Source organism: Pollachius pollachius (assembly GCF_949987615.1).
Source record: "Pollachius pollachius genome assembly, chromosome: 7".
NCBI classification, from domain to species: Eukaryota; Metazoa; Chordata; class Actinopteri; order Gadiformes; family Gadidae; genus Pollachius; species Pollachius pollachius.
This window is the reverse complement of record NC_136940.1, coordinates 20,512,944-20,536,941: the sequence shown is the minus strand read 5'-3', so window position 1 is coordinate 20,536,941 and position 23,998 is coordinate 20,512,944. Positions and strand designations below refer to the sequence as shown.

General features: G+C 43.8%; 3 protein-coding genes across 5 annotated transcripts; all 3 read right to left on the bottom strand.

Annotated features, from left to right (window-relative positions):
* Positions 1 to 4,968: 4,968 nt before the first annotated feature.
* Positions 4,969 to 6,449, bottom strand: LOC307078486 (transmembrane protein 275-like). The gene is made up of 2 exons (XM_079740334.1): positions 6,335 to 6,449; positions 4,969 to 6,087 (listed from the first exon to the last, which is right to left on the bottom strand). Exon 2 carries the CDS (start codon positions 5,962 to 5,964, stop codon positions 5,392 to 5,394), a length of 573 nt encoding a protein of 190 aa, XP_079596460.1. The 5' UTR covers positions 5,965 to 6,087; positions 6,335 to 6,449; the 3' UTR covers positions 4,969 to 5,391.
* Positions 6,450 to 6,900: 451 nt separating this feature from the next.
* mknk1 (MAPK interacting serine/threonine kinase 1) lies at positions 6,901 to 17,106 on the bottom strand. The gene is made up of 14 exons (XM_079739376.1): positions 17,026 to 17,106; positions 16,217 to 16,279; positions 15,676 to 15,760; positions 15,196 to 15,303; positions 15,018 to 15,115; positions 14,657 to 14,736; positions 14,503 to 14,576; positions 14,303 to 14,407; positions 14,160 to 14,215; positions 13,973 to 14,068; positions 13,369 to 13,563; positions 12,493 to 12,657; positions 12,273 to 12,316; positions 6,901 to 8,875 (listed from the first exon to the last, which is right to left on the bottom strand). Exons 1-14 carry the CDS (start codon positions 17,074 to 17,076, stop codon positions 8,626 to 8,628), a joined length of 1,470 nt encoding a protein of 489 aa, XP_079595502.1. The 5' UTR covers positions 17,077 to 17,106; the 3' UTR covers positions 6,901 to 8,625.
* Positions 17,107 to 17,453: 347 nt separating this feature from the next.
* On the bottom strand, positions 17,454 to 22,151 carry mob3c (MOB kinase activator 3C). Of its 3 annotated transcripts, none has more exons than XM_079739625.1 (4): positions 21,800 to 22,151; positions 19,591 to 20,182; positions 18,756 to 18,958; positions 17,454 to 17,835 (listed from the first exon to the last, which is right to left on the bottom strand). In XM_079739625.1, exons 2-4 carry the CDS (start codon positions 20,006 to 20,008, stop codon positions 17,806 to 17,808), a joined length of 651 nt encoding a protein of 216 aa, XP_079595751.1. In that variant the 5' UTR covers positions 20,009 to 20,182; positions 21,800 to 22,151; the 3' UTR covers positions 17,454 to 17,805. The 3 variants fall into 3 exon arrangements, with proteins under 3 accessions (XP_079595751.1, XP_079595753.1, XP_079595752.1); XM_079739627.1 differs by having other exon boundaries at positions 17,454 to 17,831; XM_079739626.1 differs by having other exon boundaries at positions 19,591 to 20,052.
* Between the last annotated feature and the right edge of the window lie 1,847 nt (positions 22,152 to 23,998).

Below are 23,998 nucleotides of genomic sequence, written 5' to 3'. Positions count from 1 at the left end.
GGAGACATACAGAGCCTTTCTGATGGGACACCCTGATAAGAGATCAAATTATTTTAAGAGGATTCCTAGGTGACTATTTGCCTGTTATCCTATTAATGTCCACAACGCACACACACAAACAGACGGGCGCACACACACTCAAACACACAAACCCCTTCATGCACACCCACAAATGCACACAAACACACACTCACTCTACCCCTCATCATCCCTGCACACACACACACACACACACACACACACACACACGAACACACACACACACACACACATACGCACACAACAGACACACACAAGGACAAACACACACCACACACACACATACACACACACACACACACACACACACACACACCACACACTTGGTACACACATCCTCTGTATTACACATGTACACTTTGTCGGGCACTTACACACTTGCATACACTTACACACACTTACACACACTTACACACACTTACACACTCCCCATGCCTGAGGCCCTGAGACTGGACCGGGACAAAAGCTCTCAGGCGTCGTGTTGTAGCGCGTGCGTTTCACATGCACAGACAAACTGCCGCCAAGGTAACATGACCTCTTTATACCCTCCATAACCCTCTCACACACCTCTGATTTATCTCTCCCCCATACACCCAAAGCCAGGCAAATGAAAGCGCCACCATGATGGCTGTACACGCTGGATCATCCATCTCCACTGTTGTGTTCCCCCCACCATAACAACCCCCCCGCCCCCCTTAAATCTTCCCCCTGACCAGGGCTGCTGCAGGTCCGTGACAGCACTAAAGTGGCCCATTCGTTCTCACCTCCGAGCCCAGAGGAGTCCGAGTCCGAGACTGATGCAGAGGAGTGAACGCCCGTCACTCATTGGCCGCCAGAGAGAGAGAGAGAGAGAGAGAGAGAGAGAGAGGGAGGAAGAGAGAGAGAGAGTGAGGGAGGAAGAGAGAGAGAGAGAGAGAGAGAGAGAAAGAGAGAGAGAGAGAAAGAGAGATCTTGGAATCCCGTTCTTTTTATTTTTTCCCATCTTTGGATGCTCAACTAGCATGTGATTCAGCCTGTGATGAAGCTTTGCATGAGTCTCTTAATCTCCTGAACTATATCCCACTGCTTTTAAACAGCCTCATGCATCACTCTGTAATGCCAGCCATGTCTGGAGTTTATAACAGAGGAGTTTATAACGCACCAGGCTACATTTAGATGGCCTTTTATTTGAAACTTAAGAGAATCTTAAGATGCAAATACCGAGCAGGGAAGCGTTGTGTGCGAGTGTTTATTTCTGTGTGTGTGTGTGTGTGTGGGTGTGTGGTGTGTGTGTGTGTGTGTGTGTGTGTGGTGTGTGTTTGTGTGTGTGTGTGTGTGTGGTGTGTGTGTGTGGATGTGTGTGTGTGTGTGTGTGTGTGTGTGTGTGTGTGTGTGTGTGTGTGTGTGTGTGTGTGTGTGTGTGTGAAATGAAAATGTTTTTCCATCCTATGAAAAGGATTGATGAAAGGATGAGATATTTCTTATTGTTTTAGGATTACAATATTATCCATCTCAAAGATTAGGTTTAGGGGTTGGTTTGATTTGGTTTTAGTGTTTTAGTGTTTGCATTTAAGGCATCGCAGATGATTTTGTTCATTTGAAAAATGTCAATGTAAATGTATTTTCAGCTTGATGTTCAACATAACGATGTAAGGTTAGCCTATTTTGGTTAGCCTATCTATTTTTAGGGGTAAATAATCACACTTTCCTATCCACTCGCTTCATTCCCGCTCTTCTCCGAGGCGGTGAACCCTCCGCCTTTTCACCGTTTTATTTTCTTTTCAGAGACAGCCCACCTGTCTGCCTGCGCGTCCCACCTGTCCCCGGTGGGCTTCCGAGTTAAATTCTACCGTTAAAACCCATTACCGACCTATCAGCCTGCTCGTAATGCTGTCTAACGACCTCATTTCCCTAAGTGTTCGCCTCGTCCGTCACCGGAGGCCCCGTCAGCTCCACCTCGCCTCTTCTGACGGTCCCGACAGCTCAGGGGCGCACTCCGAGCCTTGTGCCGCCACTGGGCGGACCTCCTCTCCGTCACCCGTCCTCATCATCCCGTAGCGGGATGGGCCGCTCAATCTGGGGAAATGTGTCACGGTAAAGTGGCTGGGGACACGCACGGGGGCGAGAGAGACTTTGAAATGAAAGTGCTGCTTTTTTCCCCATGTGCTATATCTACTATACTCTATTAACCAGCGTGGCACAGTCAATCAACACCACACTTTTGATGGGAAGATAGGCATTGGTGAGAATTGGAACATAAAATAGCTGATCACCATAGCCTATAGATATTGCAGCTAAACCCAGGTTGAAATGTTGATTGACCTGTAAAAGTAGAGAGTTATTTAACACGGATCAAACGGAGCAAAACAGCAGTGTGTATGTGTGTGTGTGTGTGTGTGTGTGTGTGTGTATGTGTGTGTATGTGCATGTGCATGCTTGTGTGTGTGTGTGTGTGTGTGTGTGTGTGTGTGTGTGTGTGTGTGCGTGTGTGTGTGTGTGTGTGTATGTGTGTGTGTGCCTGTTGTTTTTTAAAAGAGAGACAAGGTGATAGAGTGCACGATTGCGGAAAAAAAAAGTCTCAAAGCGAAAGTGTGTGGGGGTGTGCGTCCCTCTCTCATATGATTCTCTAGGTCTCCCAGCACACCTTTCTGTGAAATGATTTGGTAAATATGGAATGGGGCCCCTAGGCCACAGAGGCCGGGCCCCTCTTCAGGAGTGGATAATTGACTCCTTTCCCTCCTTGATAATTCATTGCTTGCATATGCCAGCTAATACATCAAAAAACAGCCCAGCTCCTCAAGTCCCCAGACACCCCCCCACCCACACACATACACACACACACACACACACACACACACACGCACACACACGCACACACACACACACAGGAACCAATGACTATGAAGGGGTCCCACAGCAGACATTTAAAGTGAAGAAGAAGAAAATGACAAATTGTTGGGGATCTCTGTGAATTAATTATGTCTTCTAGATGCTGTGCGCAGAGCTGGCTGGTTCCAGATCTGTGAATGAATTGTGTCTTCTAAATACTGTGAGCAGAGCTGGCTGACTGCCAGACTAATCTTGGGCAGCATATGACCAGCTACACGTGAAAGAACGAAGGTAGATAACGGAGGGAAACTAATAGAGCGATCAGCCTCTAGAAAAGTGATGTCTGATTCAGCTCCAGTGGACATTAATGCATTCATCACTCGATGGTAATACCCAGCAGCCCTCTTTCCCATTCAGCACCAGCCCTCCCTTTGAAATAGATTAGGATTAATATCATGACCGAGATAGCGTTTGTTTTACAATAGCTAAGTCAACACTGGTGGCAGTCATTAGGAATTAGATGTTAGTCTTCTATACCGTGAGGATGAATGTGTGGCGATAGTGACGTTGAGGGAGATGGTATGAATTGCCCTTCTCTTTAGACGGGGTGGGATTGACAATAATAGAGTCGAACACTTTACTCTTTCAATGCAAGATGATTAATGCCAAACCTCAGGCGTTTTGGTGTAATGCCATACCAATCATCTCAGGATGGGTAGAAGTTGGTGCTTTAAGAGAAAGCAACAGAGATAAACAAAGGGTTGTCCACCTGGATCACCTGCAGGATGGATCTGTACAAGATGGGGTCACAAAGACACCGTCACCTTGCTGCTGTTCTATCTTCATGTTATCTGGGAATATGTGAGATTTCCTTTGGGAAATGTATTTTTTCGGCTACTAGGAGGCGACCATGCAAGGCACCCTCTCCCTATAGAGACAGAGCAAACTAGATACAACCGGCCCGAGAACACCAAAGTAAGTTATAATGATGACGTAGTTCTTTATTAAACTTTTTTTTTTGTAATGTGTATCAAATGATATTGGGTAATATGCTTAGTTATAGGGTTAGGGTCATTAATGGATCAAAGGAAATAGAAAACATTTGTTAAACTGCCAGTTAATAGGTTTTCTAATATTGCATTGACAGAGGAATAACCTAAAGAAACACATTTAAATGTATAAATAAAGTATACTGGCTACTGGATTGTCTGTGGCTGTGATGGGAACTTGGTAGACTAAGCGTTTTTTATCCATAGGGATGTATGATCTGAATATTGTTAGAGATATTCACACCACGATAAAGTTTTGTTATGATGTTATTATATTAAATATTATGTTGGCTATATCTGTATGTGTATAGTTTAGTGTGCATGCTTTGCTTCAATAAATAAATATAAAGTAAAAAAAAAAAAAAAGGGCTAATGCAGTCTATAATTGTTAAGTAAGACAAGATATGTTACATAAACAACGAAATGATTTGACCTAATGAAAAGAGCTAAGGGATGGTGGAGACCGGACAGTGATCGGGGTGAAGGGCAGCAGCGCCCTCTAGCGGCAGAAAACGGCATAACGTCACGTAAAACCACTCATGACACGAAGATGGAAAGAATTATGTCTCTTAAGCCATTTGTTTCCATTAACATTAGAAACACAAACTCGTTCAGAAGACAGTCAGCGGAGGTCACTTGCTGGAGGTCCTGACCTTTGACCCTCTTAACCTAAAAATAAAATAAAAACATTCCCCTGGACCCTCAGCCACCCTACTGCCACAAGAGTCCTCCTGAAGAGGGGTAGATCATCCCAGCTCCACCACTCCGAGCATGTCCACAAGTCTGAGGACTTCCACTTCCACTTCCACAGGACAATCCAGGAATCTGGATTTTATCAACTGTATCCTTGAATTAATACAATGTATTTGAAATAAAATTTATTTTATTATTGGATAAAATGTATAATGACATATATTTTTCATTACATTTTGTTCAGTGTTCGTCAATTCTAATGATTCATTAAACATTCATCTCGATTTGGGGGGGGGGGGGGGGGGGGGGGGGGGATAGTGTAATGATAGATAAACAGCAGTAATCGAGCCGTGACCAGCAGATGCTGGTTCTGATGCGCACGGGCAAAAAGCATCGTATGATTATAAATGTGAGTGATGAAGGAGTGATAGGTCTAGTATTGTAAAAATAGTATTGTAGTAGCATTATTTTCGATTGTTAAGTATTATTTGGTGATATGTATGACATTCAACGTAACTTCAAGTGTCTGCAAGCTGAAACGTAAGCCAGCTTTGTCGGATTTTTATATAATTTTTTTTCTCAGCATTAACAGAACCTCTACGTTTGCATAAGTGGTGCATATTTACCACTGGAAATACAGTTTGGCTTGGCAAGTCCTGACTAAAATCACGTCAAATTGTGATGTTATCATGCAGATATTGAACATCTCAATTGACCAACAGAGATCCACAGACGACTCCAAGACTTTGCATAAGTCTTATCATGGCTGGATCCGAACGTAGCCATTGCACCTGCACGCTGATCAAGGAAGGGTAGGGGTCCCATCAGCAGGGCCCGCCTCTCCTTCACCCAACCCACGCGCTGTCCCCGTGGTTGCGCCTAGAGCAGGGTGCTCCTCCTGGATGGGCGATGACGACATCAGGGAGTCGGTGGGGCTAAGCTGAACGGCGATGGTGTCCGGTAGCGTGTGCTCACTGGTCTCCATCTCAAACGCCACGGCGCCTCCCATCTTCATCATCATCAGCCCCGAGCTCGAGTCGCACCCCGCCGCGCCCACAGCCGTAGCAGGGCGCGCGGACCTCCTGCTGAACACACAGCACGTCGTGAAAAGGGCCAAAGCCACAAGCAGGAGGAGGGGTCCGATGACGATGGGCGGGTTGTTGCTGGGCACGAGGGTGCCGAACGCAAAGGCACCCACTAGGGTAATGTTGACGCCGGCTAGCGTGACGCACAGCCCGCAAGCACAGCACAGCGCCGGAGATGGCAGGTTCTTCGGCGGCCGCGTGGCGCGCCTCTTGGGGAGCCTGGTTTGAGCGGGAGTGGTTGGTGTTCCAAGCGGTGGCTTGGAGGAGGAGAGGGGTTCATCCGGGGCCATGCTTCCACGGGCCCCCGGTGAAGACAGCAGTTCTGGATGGTTTTTTTTAAAGCGCAAATCCAAGCAGCATATGGATGCTTGACTCCTTCAGCATCGTGTGCGATTAGTTATTACAGAAGGTAGCTGGAAGAGGAGCAAAAAAAAGCCAGATTGGTCACTTTTTGACACCTTTATTTTTGTTTTACTAACCTTAAAGTGGGAGATGGGATAGGTATTATTCAAGAAAGAGACCGACGATTTGAAATGATATAGAGAACGTTGTCATTCTCCTCAAATAAGCATTTTATCCATCTCCTTATAGTGCAGAGCCACCGTTTTTGTAGACTTCGCTAACAGGTTATACAATCTGACGCTTGTTGTCTTTACTTACCTTGGACGGTCTTGGTAATCTTAAAGCCATTTTTTTCCAGATTAAAATTAAACAATTCCACTGCGGATCCCAGTGGAGATGAGTAGGCCTAGGCTACTACAACGCTGTGAGCCAATGAAACAATTAACCGGGTTGAGGAAGATGCGTTGATTTATAAATGCGCTCAAGTGGGGGCGTAAAGGCAACGGGTACGCGCCTAACCATTTGTCCGCCCAGGAGTTCAGGAAATTGTAATCATTTCTGACTTCCCCTGAGGATATGTTTTCTTGTTAATTATTCGTGTTGAATATAGTATGGTGAAATGATTTTGATTGAGAATCTTATTCTTAAAGTCGTAATATGGAACATATCAACAAGCTTGAAGCTCAGTCATCTGGACATATCAAGGCTGTCAAGGCTGATGTTTTTTTTTACAATAATCTTACTATCAACACTCCGCAAACCCCTCCCACCCAGCCAATCGCATCACACTGTTGCATTTAGTGGATACTGGAGTTATTTTAATTACAAAAAGTTGCTACCTAATACTAATAAAAAATAAAATAAAAAGTAATGAGGAAAGACGGTTCTTGTGAATCAGTTTTTATTGTGAACGCAGCTTTGAAAATGAATGCAGGAATACACCGGAGAGCATTTATTTGCATAGGGTCTCAAGAGGTTCAACACAGTAGCCTATATCACAGATACAATCGCATTCAATGTTTCTTACTCACCATCCGTACGTAAAAGAAAAAAAATAATGTTACGTGATGAGTGGGAGGGCTTTTACAAGCTACCGTTTTCAAATGGGTTCCCTCAGAGAAAATCTCTTAATTAATGTCTGCCCTTTGTTGCTATAGGGATGTAGTGTCCATGGCAACAGGGAAGGATCTGTTCACATGCCGTGAACATTAAGCCACATAGCCAATAAAGTTAATAGCTTTGTGAGAAGAAAAAAATAAAAATAAAATCGTGTGCGACTTCTGTTGGTGACCCCACGAAACATAACAAAAGGTTTATTAGTATAGACAAAGGATAACTAAACACATAATAAAAATATGTATAGAAGAGCATAAAATAAAAATGTGGGTGAAAGAAATGGGCATGTATTCAAAATTACGACTTGTTCAATGCATGGTTTTGGTAGATTGCTAAAGGGCAATCACAAAAGAACAAACTATATAGAACTATAAATAATTTAATTAAAAAATATATATGGATTCCCTTTACAACAGCTCTTAAAAAATAAATTTTATACAATTAAAACTAACACATGTGAGCAACATGCAACATGAGAACTCAACCACCTTTAGATTGACCAGAGACATGAGGCAAATCAATACTTTCTCTCACTATCACATAAGGGATGATGGGGTCACAGTTGTACACAAACACCAAAACAACGTGCACCTAAGGAATCAGAGGTCTTATGTTGGCGGTTAAGGAGCACCACGGTTTGAATTCACCTTTCATGTGCCTAATAACCAAAGTAATGGTTTAAAGTGAACAGGTAGGCTGTGTCTCACAGGTTGAGGAGCTGGAAAATCCCATGCCAGGTGTCAGGTCATGTAAAAAAATAAAGCTTAGAAAAAGGGAAAAATATATAATATCACTGCTCAGTAAGAACACATTCACAGCTGGAACAATATAAATACAAATCTTAAGACGATTTTTACATCAGTAGCTGTATTTATCATTTGAGGTTCCCATAATAAGCAACACACAAAATAAAAGTCATCCTATTGTAAAAACCTAAAACCCTTTGTAAAAAAATAACAATGTTATAGATATGCTTACTTCAGAAAACCTATCAACTCAAGGCCGCCTAAATTAAGTGCATATTTTAACAATAAGAGTCATCACTTAACCAACTGAAAACACCCTCGACATCACAGCTTGCAACAGGACAGGAAACACTAACAGACATGAGGTAGCCGGGATTACATGTCCCTCCAAGTGCTACAGGTCCAGATAAGACCAACGACCATGAAAAGTACTTCACCAATGGAAACGACCCATCACAAGGCTACACTAAAACATACGCCAAACACAGGAGCCTTTTCCATCATCCAATGCCAGTCAAGGTTCCCAACTGAGCTACTATATTGCACAACACCAGTACTGTTTGTTTGAGTCATTCCTTCACACATTGCATCAGTCCTTTAAAAAAATAAAAATGGTACTGTTGAAAATAAAGGATGCAGATGCGATTAACGATGTGCATGAGAGGGGCTCCAGCCAGAGAAGAGGAATGCTTCAAAAATGGTTTTCTAGATTTACCATATCATCATAATCATCATTATTGGGTGGGGTCAAGTTGCGACGCCAGTCTCCGGCGAGGGCAGGAAGTCCGCGGCGCGCATGGCATTGGACTGGGCTCGTCGGCGTGCCAGCCTGGAGTTGGAGGGCGGGGACAGACGCATGGAGCAGACCACCACGGCGCCGGCCGCCACCACGGCGCCGGCCTCGGCGTCCTCCAGCTCCTCGTCGTGGTGGGACAGCTGGCGGTTGAAGGCGATGGCGTCGGCGGTGAACTGGGTCAGGTCTTTGGTGCTGCTGTTCCTGGAGGCGTAGAGAGGGGAGGAGGCCTTGATATTGTGCTCGGTACAGTCAAGTTCAGATTATCTGTATAGCTCTTAAGGTGACATATTTAATACCAGGTGTGAGTGTGATTAGCCGTTACAGGCCGTTTTGAAATTCTGCCTCTCCTGACATCATAGGGGGACGTGTCCTCCTAGATCAGGGGTGTCAAACTCATTTTGGTTCAGGGGCCACATACAGCCCATCTGATCTCAAGTGGGCCGGACCAGTAAAATAATGGCAAAATAACCTATGTCAACTCCAAATCTTTAGCTTTGTTTTTCAGTGCTATGCTTTATCATTCAGCCTACATTTGTAGCCTACATAATCACAAGGATCTATATTAGCACAACACATTTATTCACAGATAGGCCAATGGAATTGAAATAAAATGCATTTCACATTCATTAACAACTGGTTTATATTTATAGAGTTGAGTGAATACATTTTTACATCTGAACCAACTCACCACACTAAACAAACTCAAGTGGGAGCTATGAAGAAAGCTATCATACTGCCTTGAGAATGTAAATGTGCACATATAAATAAAATAAACAAACATAAAAGCTATAGCAGTGCATGAGCAATGAGATTAGGCTACATCAGATCTAACTGTTTTGTAGGCTACTGAAGCTGAGAATGATGTACTGCACAATATTCATTGTCTTTTAACATGAAACCTGAGTAAACTTATTTTCAAAGATCTGTATTCGTCAGAGTGCAAATATTTCTGAAAGAGCATCACAAGAATTAGGCCCAGGCCTACTTGCTGATTAACTCTTTTTTTTCTCACTGCAGTATATTTGCTGCTGCTGGCTCCTGAAACTTGGCATCTTTTAGCCTTTACGAGTGCCTCAATATCAGGTGTCAAATCCTGAGTAGCAGCACATTTCACAATGTCATTCAAGTGTGTTTGTTAACCTTGAGCGGTGCTTTGTTTTATTTACGTTCATTACAGAGAACACCTGTTCAAAAAGATAGGTAGTCCCAAACATGGATAAAACCTTTGCAGCCAGGGATGTTAATTTGGGGTACCCTGGCAAGAGATATTGATCAAATGTGTCCAAGCCCACCGACGCAAATTTCTCCTTCACATTGGTATCACACTGCAAGTCAATTATCTCAAGTTGGATGTCAGCTGGCATGTCAGAAGTCTTGACTGTAAATGGCGGTCGAAAAACAGCAAATTCCTTCTCTAGTTCACTGAAGACCTGAAACCTCCGCTCGAACTGCTGCAGCAATCCTGTTATCTTGTCTTTGTATTGATCCATATCACCATTACGTCCGGTTGCACGCACAGCGGTTAGACATGGGAAATGGGCAGTGTCACCGCTAGATAGCTGCGTCTCCCAGAGTGACAGTTTTAACTTGAATGCGCGTATGCTGTCGTTATACTGAGTGACAATTATTTTGCGGCCCTTCAACATTTTGTTAAGATTATTCAGGTGCTGTGTAATATCCACCATAAAAGGCAAGATCCTGCACCCACTGCAGACATTTAAGTTCCTTCACTGGGCTACCCATTTTCTCCATGAACTGTCCAATATTGTCTCGTAGCTCAAAGAAACGCTTGAGCACGGCACCTCGGTTTAACCACCATACCTCAGTGTGGTATGGTAGGCTAGCCTGAATGTCATTATCTCTGAGAAAAGTGTCAAACTGATTCAGACCTTGCGCTCTGATGAAATTTACAGTTCTTACAACCACACTCATAACATGATCCATTTTTAGTGTTTTACAACACAACGCTTCTTGATGCAAAATACAGTGAAATGCCCAAAAATCTTGTCCCCCATTTGCGGTCTGTACTTTCTCTCGGGATTTTGTCGCAACGCCTGCCATCCTCCCGACCATTGATGGTGCGCCATCTGTAGCCAGGCTGACGGCAAGGGACCAGTCCACTCCGACCTTGTCCAGCACTCCAATGAGAGAGCTGAATAGGTCATTCGCTGTAATAGTGTCCTTCATAGGCACCAATCAAGGAACTCCTCGGTGATTGTCAAAGTCTCATCAACACCCTGAATAAAAAAATGGCCAGTTGAGCAATATCTGTTATATCAGTGCTCTCATCAATTGCAACCGAAAAAGCAATAAATGACTTGATTTTGTCATTCATTTGGCTGCCCAAGTCTCCTGAGAGCTCTGTTACCCTATCTGCGACAGACTAATGTTGGCAAAGGCAGATCGCTTTTCAGGGAACACGACTTCTGCAGCCTTCAGCATGCATGTTTTCACGAACTCACCATCAGAAAATGGCTTGGATGCTTGCACTATCTCGTGAGCAATAAGGTAGCTGGCTTTCACTGCTGCATCACTGACCTCGCGGCAGAAAGTAAAAGTAGACTGCAGTTTCTTCAGACCAGCTAACAATTAGTCTAGCTCCTCTCTTCTTAGTTGTCCTTTCAAAAGGTGATATTTTTCTTTATGAGGAGTCTCATAGTGGCGCCGAATATTATATTCTTTGAGCACTGATACTTGCTGATTACATACCAAGCACACTGCTTTTGTATTCACCTCTGTGAATAATTCTCAGTCCATTTTTCCTGGAAAACTCTGCACTCTGAATCCACTTTTCTTCTTTTTGAGAAAGACATTTTGGTAATGGGGATGTCACCCTTGATAACTTCTTATTTGTGGTGAAACAAGGACAAGTGTGGCATTCCTTCCTTTTTTTATTTTGGCTGCCCCCTAGCGGCTGGAGTGAGCATTTTGGTTATTTCTTTAGAAAATCATAACAGGAATGGGCTAGAGACTTACTTTTTTTTTTGACATACTCATACTTGGGCCTGATCAAATCATCTGTTTGTTTGACACCCCTGTCCTAGATGTATGATGGATAGATGAGCAACGTTTGCTATAGTCCACTGGGTAGGCTGGTAGACTGATCTATCCAGCACACATCTAGGTGGACGCGCCCACTTGTGAAGTCAGAAGAGGCAGATTTTCAAAATGGCTTGTAACGTCAAACTCACACCTGGTGGTATAATGTATCACCTTTAAAGATACGGAAGGCACATTTTATGGTTGTTCGTGTTGAAATACTCTATCCATCCAGATGACAATCGACAACGCATATCCTCGGGCAAAGTTAATAGTAATATGCTGTACCCTTTGCTGTCGCAGGACTGCATTAAACCCTTCCAATCGATTCATTCAGCACGCCAGAACTGACTGTCCAACTAACCACCCTGCTACGTGCATGAACTCTGCCCATGCACTCATTGCGCAGCCTTCCACACGCAGACATACTGCTTAATATTTCTACAGAAATTACCCAAGTCGTGGGTGGATGGTGTATTACTCGCAACAGTGTTAATGGATAAGAGGCCATCCACTTGTCAAGTAAACTAAAAATTTGCATGAAAAGCTGAGAGCTCACCTTTGCAGAACACGAGGAGTGGGAAGACCTCTCTCGGGAGCATTCTGGAGGAATATAAACAAACAAACATTAGCAAAGAAAGGAGGACTTGTAAACACATTGCTTTTAATAAAGCAAGGCCAGGGTCAAAATGTGAACATGAAGTTGGTCACCTTTCTGAGCATGAAGTTAAAAAGAAATCACAAAAACGATTGTCAACTTTCAATATAGGGACACGCACCCCTTGCACCCACGGGTGCTGGAGGACTTGAGCAGCACTGGAACGCAGGTTGGCATCCCGAACCAACAGCTTGGAGATGAGGTCTTTGGCTTCTTCTGAGATGCGGGCCCAGTCTCTCTCTGGAAACTCATACTTTCCTTCCTGGATGCTCTCGAACAGGTGACTCTAAAAAGAGCAAAATAAATAAATAAAATTAACACCAGCATTATGTGCTGAGCGTTGCCACAAGCTCATGCTATACTCCTCATCGCCCTTCCTGCATCCCCTCTACTCCTTCTAACTGAGCAGAGGGAGCCACCAGTTCAAAACAGTGGAACTCCCCACGGTGCAGCCTAACCATCAGACGAATGGCGTACAGCCTTTATACGGCTGCGTCATGGTGGGAAGAGAGGGCTGGGAACCACGCTGGCTAGGAGGGGTTGAGGGGTACCAACTAGTGCTGCACGATTAATCGAATCGCAATATCAGCCTTTGCGATTGTATAACGGCAAAAGGCTGCCATTCAATTAAAAAATATGTTTGTATTTTCTTATTTATTCTATTTAGTTGTGCTATTGAGAAAACCTAACAAGTTTGCACTGCAGAAATGCCTTTATTTTGAAATACATATATTTTTATTATTTATTTAATTTTGTAAAATATTGTTATTTTGAAAACAGTACCGTACACATTTTTTCGTTTTTGTATTTTTTATGCTAGTTTAAGTTTGAGTTGAGAAATAAACATTTTAAAATTATCAGTTATCTGTGTGCATTTTCCTTGATAACCAAGCAAGTAGACTCATGACACCATTTGTTTATCATATCGCAATCGCAATATTGTCCACAATAATCGCAATATGACTTTTTCAACAAATCGTGCAGCACTAGTACCGACCTGGCAGGTCTTGCACATCTCTCCCCGGTCCCAGCCACAGTCACTGCCGCAGTGGCCGGTGAAGGGGGGGCTGCCACTCAGCAGGATGTACAGGATGACCCCAAGGCTCCAGAGGTCGCAGCGCTTGTCGTAGAAGGAGGCCTCGTCTGTGAACACCTCCACCACCTCGGGGGCCATGTACTCCGCAGAGCCACACTGGGGGGCGGGGGGGGGGGGGGGGGGGGGGGGGGGGGGGGGGGGGGGGGGGGGGGGGGGGCCAATGTTATGACGAGATCAACTTTTGTGTACGGAAGGATTATCGTTCGACATCTGCTGCGTCGTTCAAGTCGTGAAAAAATAAAAACACATCCGAGTTGTAGCATATAATAAAGTGTGTGCGTTCTACATGTAACATGCTTAATTCAAGGCTTGATTCCACTAGCCTAAACATCACTTACTAGCCCTTTCATTTGCGGAGAGAGACTCCCAGAGTGAAGGAGTTGGTCAATTATGTTTAGGCTATTGGACTGACCGATTTGTGTTTGCAATGAAACGTTGGTCAGTGGTCTTTGTGATTGCAGTATGTGGGATCATCACATAAAAACAATCCAACTTCTGGTCTTACCGGTGTGGTGAGCTCTGGAGTTGTGATGGGTGTACAGGCACTGCTCAGCTTCACTCCACTTCCCAGGTCAAAGTCACAAATCTTCACAGGGGACACCTGGTAACAGATAAGAGGGCTTACAACTCTCATATCAGCAGTCAAACACTAAATCAAAACCAGCTGAAGGTTAGATAGTTTATTATCTTACCCGGTCGGTGTATTCACAAAGGATATTCTCCAGTTTGAGGTCTCTATGTGCAATGCCTGGATCAAAGAAAGAAGACGACGTTAAGCAACAGACTTCCATGTATCCAGGTGATGCTCAGAGGAGTTCTTTGGATGGCAACCTACCTTTAGTGTGCAGGAAGTCCAGAGCTAGGGCTATATCCCGGACCACCCTGCTGGCCTCCAGCTCATCAAAGTGCCTCCGGTTCTGAATGTGTGTTAGAATGGAGCCTATGGGAACAATATGACAGATATCACATGATATATAAATGGTGGCAATAAATGTCATTACAATTTTACTAAAAATCATAATCATTAATGCTTACCTCCGCGCAGCTTCTCGAACACCAGGTAGAAGCAGGAACTATCTTCAAAGAATTGGATGAGTTCCAAGATATTCCTGAGAGGAATAAGTTGACCCAAGATTAGAGATTGTCGGTGCACCTTTGAAATGAGTCACGTTTGTTAATGGGTTCTCACTTGTTTCCCTGACACTGGTAGAGCGTCTCTACTTCCCGGAAAACCCTGCTTCGACTGTGGCCCGCGCTTTTCTCGATGATCTAGGGCAAAAAGAAAAATACTTTATATACAAATCTAGCCTCTGTATTTTTATATCGCAGTTATGCTATGTGATATAATGAGAAAATATATGCTATGCTACCATATTAGAAGGGTTATTGCCTTCTTTCATTTGGAGGTAAGAAAGGTAAAAAGATTGTTTAACTAACTATTTAATCAAGACATTCAGCGGCAAAGTTCAAAAGCACTTAAGTTGCTGACCGCAAAATAGATAGATCTTTTGTAGCTCTTTCCTGTGGGATTCAAGCTCCTGTTACCTTACCTTCACTGCAAACTCGTTCCCATCCTGAAGACTTATGCATCCCTGCACTTTAGCACACGCTCCCTGGCCCAAAATTTCCTCAGTCAGCTTGTAGACATCTGGGAGAAAAGATCAACCATTAGCCTTTTAAAATCGGACTATCACTAATCGTATCACTCGAGAAGATGTGAGTCTGTACCGTCAAAGCTCCCTGTGAAGCTGTCTTTTGCTCTGGTCCTCTTCTTCTTCTTTCTTTTGGCTGCTTCTGGAATGTTCAGTGGCTGGCTTTTCTCAATTTCTACAGGTCCTGGAAAATATTAGAGAAGGTTACATGCTAGACCTTTCGCTTCAACATTGGTACAGTAAAACATCTTGCTGCAGACCATGACCTTAGTGGTTAGAACAACTTCTCTGAACGGATAAGGGTTGCTTCACGACACTACCTCTAAAAGCCTAATTACAACACCATCTTGTACCGAGAAAAGAGACTTTACCATAGCCCTGCACATATCAAATTGATTAAAACAAGCCCTGGGTTGATGTGGGGGTCTTAAAACAGTAATGTGTTCATTTCAAATGATTACAAACCATAGCTGGTGTGGAGTGAAAAGGGGACCTAGTGATGCTAGTGCTTGTAGTATTTAAAAGTTGTATTATAACCATGTAACTTATGTAGTACCTCTCTCCATCGGTGTTGTCCCATTCTGTTGACTTTCCCCTTTGCAGTCAGCTTCTTGGCCCACAGCCAGGGAGCTTCTCTTTGACTGTGAGTACACCGCACCGAGGGGGGGGGGGGGGGGGGGGGGGGGTGGAGAGAGGGGAAAGTGCGAGAATAACCAGATATTATATATCCTTTGAAACTGAATGAAAGGACCAGAAGAACCCCACAGATAATCACTATTGTTCACCATGCCCCGAAACACTGATAATAGTATTTGTATTTATTCAGAATCTGCAAGTAAAGCAGTTGACCTACAAAATAACCAGACAAATTAGTACCAACACTAAGTGTGTTGTCACAACAGGATGGGCTAATGTTTAACAACCTAAAAGGGATGTGTGTAAATGATCGGACCTGGGTATTCCCAGAAGCTAAACAGAGTTCATGACTCAGCAATATGGTTCCTTGAATCGTCTGTGCTAGGGAAGTATGCCTTATCAGGAAGTTACATGATTGACCCATATTGGTTTGAAAGGGCAGCTGCGGTTGCATGCCTTACCTGTAGAGCGTTTTGGTAGACTTGCAGGTCTGCCATCGCACTGTAAATCACCATATCTGCCAACTGCACCATAGAGGGGGTTCAAATTATAATAAGTAAATGTTAACGAGGGCAAGAGACATGATATAAAACTGTGAAGACCATGCAGGTGAGAGAATATGAAATGGAAAACACAAACGATGGAGCATAGATGTTCAACTTTGTGGACAATGTAGCAAACACCAACCACTTGCCTCGCAATATGGTTTAAAATTCAATAAAAGGCGTTCAATATCGGAGATCTTTCCGGTGGAGCTCATTGGGGGAGATGGACCCCAGAACATTCATGGTCTGTCAACAATGGCACGAATGATGACTGAATAGTTCGTATTTAGTATTCATTGTCCCTTGTCAGCAAACCAAATTATACCAATACAACTATTGTATATAAAAACAGTTTCTAGCGCGATTAAGGAGAGACAACCCATCTAATCGGTACACATTTGAACACTAAGAAGGCCAAGATGAAAGCTAAAATGAAGCTTACTAGAGAATATTGAATTACCCCACCTATATTGGCAATATATATTGTGTATTTTGCCATAATGGGAAAGGCAAAAAAATAACAAATGCCCATGACCCTTAATAATATATATATTTATATAATCTCAACGATCTCATTGAAATCAAACATCAGAGCAACTCACACCCAACTAGGACAGTCGATAGCTCGGAAGTAGCTCACGTTTAATAACCACATTGTCTTCTATTTCAAGCGTTTGATTATCCTAAAGCAGGAAAGGAAAAGTAAATAATGTCAAAACGTTTACCTGGAAACTGTGGCCAAACCGGCAGAATCCTTCAGTCGAAACCTGAGCCATCTGATGCAAGAAGCCATTGCATTGAGCCAATAGGTTAGCGCTGGGTTAAATCATCCTAGCTAGCCTGTGACGCGTAGTGCGGGAAAACCACTGACCAATAGCTCCGCCCCTTTTTGGCCATATCTGAATGCATATTGGCCGCGAACAACGTCAGTCAATGACGTCATTGCATTTCGCTACGCCCCAAAACACATAAGGGGAGATTATGTGCATGACGAAACGTCCTAAGAATGCATATCAAGCAAGTTCTTGACGGAAGGAATACTGCCTACCTCATAAGCTTCCTCTTCTAGGCTATTCGGGAAGCGGCTCTATTCAGATTGACCTCAGAAACCCTCTTGATAATAGATTCAGGCAGAGCTATTAATGGCTCTGGATTCAGGTTTTATTAAGGCAAACCAATATTTACACTGTAAATACATTGACTTTATATGGAAAATAACATATATATGAAAACAATAATGCAAATACTCTCTCTGGTACAATTGTTTTGGATCAATCAAGAGTATCAAAGAAAATAAAGCATTTAACACATTTTATATTTAACAACTAAACTAAGAAAAAACTCCCTAAAGAAACATGCTCTATGTATAGCTTCACAGATAACTTCCAGAATGTGTTTTTTGGGGAACAGTCTGTTTGGAAAGTCTTTTTTTGAATTGTTTGATTCCTCTCCAGGCTCAGGGAATGTTGAAATGTAAACTGCCAAACTGTCTCCATACGCTGAAGTTAGTTGCATATCTTCTCTGTCATGGCTTTCTGGAGAAAGAAGGGGGAGATACATGTGTAAGAAAGGGACAAAAAAGGCATACACAATGTCAATAAAGTGCCAAATTACTATTTTCAATGACACACATAGGTACGTCGGTGTTAACAACAGAAATACTGCCTTGGCTGTTTATAGTACAACTTTCAAGTGTTTCTGGCACATTTTCCCCAAGTTATGTTCCCGGTTTTTGCATATCCCTTATCATACTGACGAAACCCGTTTATCTAGCCCTATACAAAACTCTGATATTAATATTGACTGCCTCAAGTGTAATGGAAACGGTGTCAACCATTAACACAAGTTACGTCCACTGCAAACTGTAACAATTACTTCATTACACTGATGAGGTGTGTTTTCATATCCTATCACCTCCGTGACCTTACCTATTTACTTGCAGTGAGTGATAGTGAACACAAAATTTGTATCCACACACTGACAGTGAATTAAAATACAGGTGATTAAATAAAGAAAAGAGTTAATAAATAAAAAAATAAAGAGAATTATATGCCATTTGGTGGATGCAGAGATAGTGTATGCATTACATTCTCACTGCCCCAGTGGGAATCTAACCCCTAACCGGGATAAAGGGTTTGATTCCCCATCACAAGTGGGCGTTTTCCACCTAGATGTACCCTCGATAGACCAGTCTACCAGCCTACCCAGTGGACTGTAGCAAACGTTGCTCCTCTAGCCGTCATACATCTAGGTGGACACGCCCACTTGTGATTCCAGAAGAGGCGGATTCTCAGAACAGCTTGTAACGGCTAATCACGGTATACTATGTCACCTTTAAGCATCTTGCCATACACTATGCATGAGCCACTATCCAGCTCCCCCCCCCCCCCCCGACACCTGCCCTTCACCTCCCACAGCTCCCACTAGTACGTCCTCCCCACCAGGTCCTCCTCACCAGGGGTTCCAGCTCTGAGTGCTCGATGAGGCTGAACTCGGATATGAAGTAGTAGTAATGTTTGTAGCATGTGTTGATGTGGGCCTCGGCCCCCATGCTGCAAATGCTGTCAAAGTGGTGGATGTACACGTGCACGAAGACGCGGAACAGTCGGCTCAGCATCTTCTTGCACACCTGCTGGAAGTTCCTGGGGAAAGGAACGCCTGGGGGAGGAGAATAGTGTGGGTCAGTTTGAGACGTGCATTCGGTTTCATTTTTTGTGCCCCAATGTGAATGATTCTCTTATTTTGAACAGAAGCTTTTATTCAGAGAGATGCACATTGATGCTTTCTCTGAGAGACATTTCATTAATGAGCAGGAATTATGGTTGGGAATCTTGCTCAAGAGGGCCAACCGGTGGATTGGGGAGATTGAAGACCGAACCATAAGGTTTTGGCTATGGGTCAAACACGCTTGGAACCACAAGACTATTCTGCCTCCCCATCTCTATCCTATTTCGACTACACGATGATGATGATGATTGCTCAGTTGCATCTTTTGTGTTAAAGTGCATTGCGGTGCACCGATTTTCAATTAAGGTAGGGAGCTCTACTCTTTCATTCTGACGGCCATCTAATGGTGATGAGATGGCAATAATTCCACAACCTCATGAGGAACACTGACTTTTATCTAAATGTCATGGTCATTTTACAATTAACTCCCAGTCCAACTTTCCCCATTATAACCTCTATTAAGGAAAATAAATTGAGCAGGACAAAGGACCAAATTAGCATGAGTGGTACCCCATCACCGATGCAGGGTTAGGTCATGCCGGCCTCCTGTTCCTCAAACACACCTACTCTGGTGGGGAAGATGTCCTCGTCGTTGATGCGCGACTCGATCCAGTCCATCAGCAGGTTCATGTACTTGAGGGCAGGCAGCTTGGTGGGCTTGCGGTAGTCCTCACCGTCCTGCCACCGGTACTCGTAGCGCAGACCGCCGGACATGGTGGGGCAGGAGCGCTCACTGCAGAACTCGCTCACCGTGCCGTAGATCAGGTTAATGCGGTTGAAGAAGTCCACCACGTGCACGGCGATCCAGTCATTGATGTTCTCGCCCTCGGGCAGCTGCACCACCTTCCTGAGGTCTAGGCCGGACTTCAGAGAGGCCTGGGCCTTCTTGTAGAGCTCAAAGCGCTGGGTTCCTGGTTCGAACCTCTTCCGAGGCCGGAAGGTTTTGTCCTTGCTGAACACTTGTCCGAGACACAGGGCCATTAGGGGTCGAATGATCGTATCCCCCCCCCCCTCCTGCAGTGGGGCTAGACAAATAAAACCCTGTTGGTTGTGGGGACTGAGTCAGGGTGTGGTACCAGGTAAGCAAACTGCTGTTAAAGTTGATGTGTCAACGGAGAACAGTGGAGGTCACTCTTATTTCCCCAATGCATCTATCTGTGGAACAGAGAGAAAGTGAGGAGAGTCTTACACACTCATTAAATCCTAATTAGGCCCATCACACATCCCCAGTGTACGCACAACATAGAGCTCCAAATGCATCATTTCAATGAATTTGTTGAGGCGTATGTTCATATATCATATAGATAGATTACAAACCGAATATATCTGGTAATTCATATACTACTGTTCTGCGTTGAACGCTGGAGTAATTTTAGTCCACCAGGGACGTATCTCATTGTGTGACATGATAAGTTTCTCACCACTGGCAATCTTTACCAATTAGGTACAGTGTTTAGATAGATAATGCAAAACGGTAGGAGAAAAAGCACATATCTTCAGCACTCAAACAGTGATAAGGTGTTAAAAACCTGATAAAGGTTAGGCAATATAGGCAATTCATTTTTATAAAGAGAAAAAAAAATCTGGCAGTTGATATATTGAAAACCAAGCTATAACCACGCTCTGCATCTGTTCTTAAGTACTCACTGCTTTTGGTGTTTAATCATGTAAACTAAATAAGGCAAATGCTGCTGAATGATATTATTTAGAAAAATAAATGTTGAAAACAGGTTTTGCTCAATAAGAAGAACTACTGCTTGATTTGAATGATGACAGGACAAAATTAATGGTGTGTTGCAATGTGGCACCTTTAGGTGTCCTAAGGTTTCCCACGGATTGGCTTCGGTAGTTTCACACACGGGAGGGGGAGGGAAGGTCGGAGGGGGGGAGGGGGGAGGGGGGGGAGCTGTGACGTTGTGACGTTGTGACTACATCCGCATTTGTGTCATATGTCCCGTTCGAACCAAGACTTCCTGAGGGAGTTTTTTCAGCATATTCTGTTGACCCAAACCCCCCCAAGTTTCTGTTCCGCTGTGGTCATATTCATCATTCCTGGCGACCAAACATACACTGAACCCTCCGTCCACAAGAATGTCCAGAGAACCATAATGTATTTATAGGTTAAAAAGCATGTGCCAAGAAAATAATCACAGGCAGACTGAAGTTTGTTGCTCAGTTTATACAATTTTTCTGTTGTTGACTTTTCAACCCCTCTCTAGGGTTGTTGACTTGAGTATGAGAAGCAGAAGCCCGTGTGAGCTTCTTTTTTGCATGGTAAAAGAGTAGTCTTCACAGTGAATAGTAGCCACTAGGGGCACAGCTACGTGGTCGAGTGCAGCCGTAACGGATTCCAAAACAAAAGCGTGTGGCGTGAATAGCAAGTTTTACTTTCGTTGCAGAATCAAGACTCTAACTGTCTTTAACATGTACCTAAGAGAGAACCTCTTTTTCTAAAGCAAAACTGCATAGAAGAATGCACTAAAGGGATTTTGGTTCCCTTAAGTCTGCTGGGTGTCTGTCACGCTTCATAACAAACCTCACAGCAAATCGTGCCCGATCTTGTAGGTTTCCGAAGACGGCTGACATATGATCATCACTGGAGCAGAACAATGGAGCAGCTCTTTGCCAAACATTCCTCCAAAGTTACTGACAATCCATGCAAGCTTAAATAAGCCGAAAACCTTTCGAAAAGGAGACCGACACAGAGGGAGAGGTCGGGAGGAAGACAGAAAGAGATTGCAGAAAAGAAAAACAACTTCACTGTAGGCCTACCTGGTTTGTGTCCAAGAGCGGCGGACCTGGAATGTGGTGGAGAGCTGTGGGAAGCAGGCAGAAGTCTCTCCAGTGACTTTAAATTCCCTGTGGAGAACAAGTCCAGCTTTGTCCACCCTCTCCCTGCAGCCCCTGTCTCTTCTCCCTCACGGCCACTAGCAGACAGGGAGTCTCCCACTCAAACCCACTGCTGCTCACAACACACAGAGGCAGGGGCACAAATGGAAAAATAAGTTGCTTGGCTTCTCTTCCTGTATGATGTCACATCCTGACTTTGTCTACTACGTCCTTCTTTATCTCTGTCTGTTTGAGTGTTTTTGTGTATTTGTCTGTGCATGTGTTTTGGGGTGTGTGTGTGTATGTGTGTGTGTGTGTGTGTGTGTGTGTGTGTGTGTGTGTGTGTGTGTGTGTGTGTGTGTGTGTGTGTGTGTGTGTGTGTGCGTGTGTGTGTGTGTGTGTGTACCTAGGACCTATAAATCAACATTGCGAGGTTCCAGATGCGTTGCTGTCCTTCGCGTATTTTCTGTCTCTCTCTCTCTGTCCTCTGGGAAGATCACTTAGCAGATTGGTCCCAGCATCTGCTATAGTCCTGCTTTGCAGCACGCCCTGAAACAACAATTCCTGTGACTGATCGACATATTATTATGAGGAGCACATTCAGCCCGCGGCCGTGGCTGAATGTTTGCGGTTCAAACATGTTATTTAAATTCTTAGTTAGGATAATATGACTTAAAGATGTTTAAAGACATTGCCGCAATGTTAACAGAACCATTCAGCTGTTTATTCAAAGGCCGAGTAGAACCAGTTTATGCAGTTTTGCTAGAAGAGCACCTTCTGGCTATGAAGTCAGTCCAACTGTTATGGAGCTGTGCAGACAGGACAGGATTTCAATTTTGAAAGCTTTTTGGGATTACATTTGAGATTAGTTTAGTGAAGCTTTGTTACAGCAGTGTATCCAAGATGCATTGCATCTTGTGGCCCTAGACAGGTGAACAAACACCAATGGATATACGGTGATGAAATACAGGGTTTGTGAATCTGATGCAGGCAACTGTCTACTGCTGCTGCGAATATGCAAAAATACATTCTATCGCTATAGGACTGCATTGTTCTAACCTTTCCACTAGAGGTCATCATTATCCCTAGAATTCTTACCAGCCTATTTGAAGGGAGAGACACAATCTGTGCGCTGCAGCCACATACAACACCTACAGTTTACACACCATGAACCGCTCTTCGACAGAAATCTATTTGCTTATTGAAGACAACCCGTATCTATATGTGGCTGGAATATTAGCTATTAACACCAAGTACTATTATTATTAACACCTACCTAGTATAAGAGAACCATCTCTAACTTTCTGAATATGACCCTACTTTATGCTTTGAACCATACTGAACCAGCAGATCATGACAAATGTCTAAACATTCACGTTAATCTGCATCTTTGGCTACAGAGAAAGCTCCATTTACCATCCACCCTGATTCATATCACTGACAAGCACCCGTCTCTTCATGATTAGTGGCCCCCTGATGAACTCTTTGATATGCAGTTTTTCGAAACCTGCCCAGGGAGAAATGTCACAGCACTCACAAAAGTCACACCACTTGACAAAATCATCTCCAACTGGAGCTCATACCTCTGAGGTACGCGTGTCTAATACCAAGAGGACTTCAACAAGGGCCGTACTCCATGGGCCTTAACTCGACCAGCAACCTTTTGGTTGTAAACGCTAGCTGGGTGGGGAACTGTTGGTGTGATCCTGCTGTGGCATAGGTTCCCATGGCAACAGCATTTGCATCATCTTTACAATAAAGTAATAAAGTAAACGTTGAGGCTCATTAGGGAAATGATTACCATGCACAGAGAACCTCCATGTAAATACAGCCAGGTGTTGTGGGTGTTAACTTTCCATTCATCTTACCTATTATCTTTTCAATTTTGTGCAATAATGTTGAAATAGTTAATAACAAAAAATTATAGGGCATTCAGTATAACAATATCCCTCCCTCTATCTGGCTGTGTAGGTCTCGCTCTGTGTGTGTGTGTGTGTGTGTGTGTGTGTGTGTGTGTGTGTGTGTGTGTGTGTGTGTGTGTGTGTGTGTGTGTGTGTCTCTTTTCGGTTACAGGACATGGTTCCTCAAGGATCCTGATCACATGACCCGGTGTCACGTGATAAGGATGGTCTCCAGAGTATC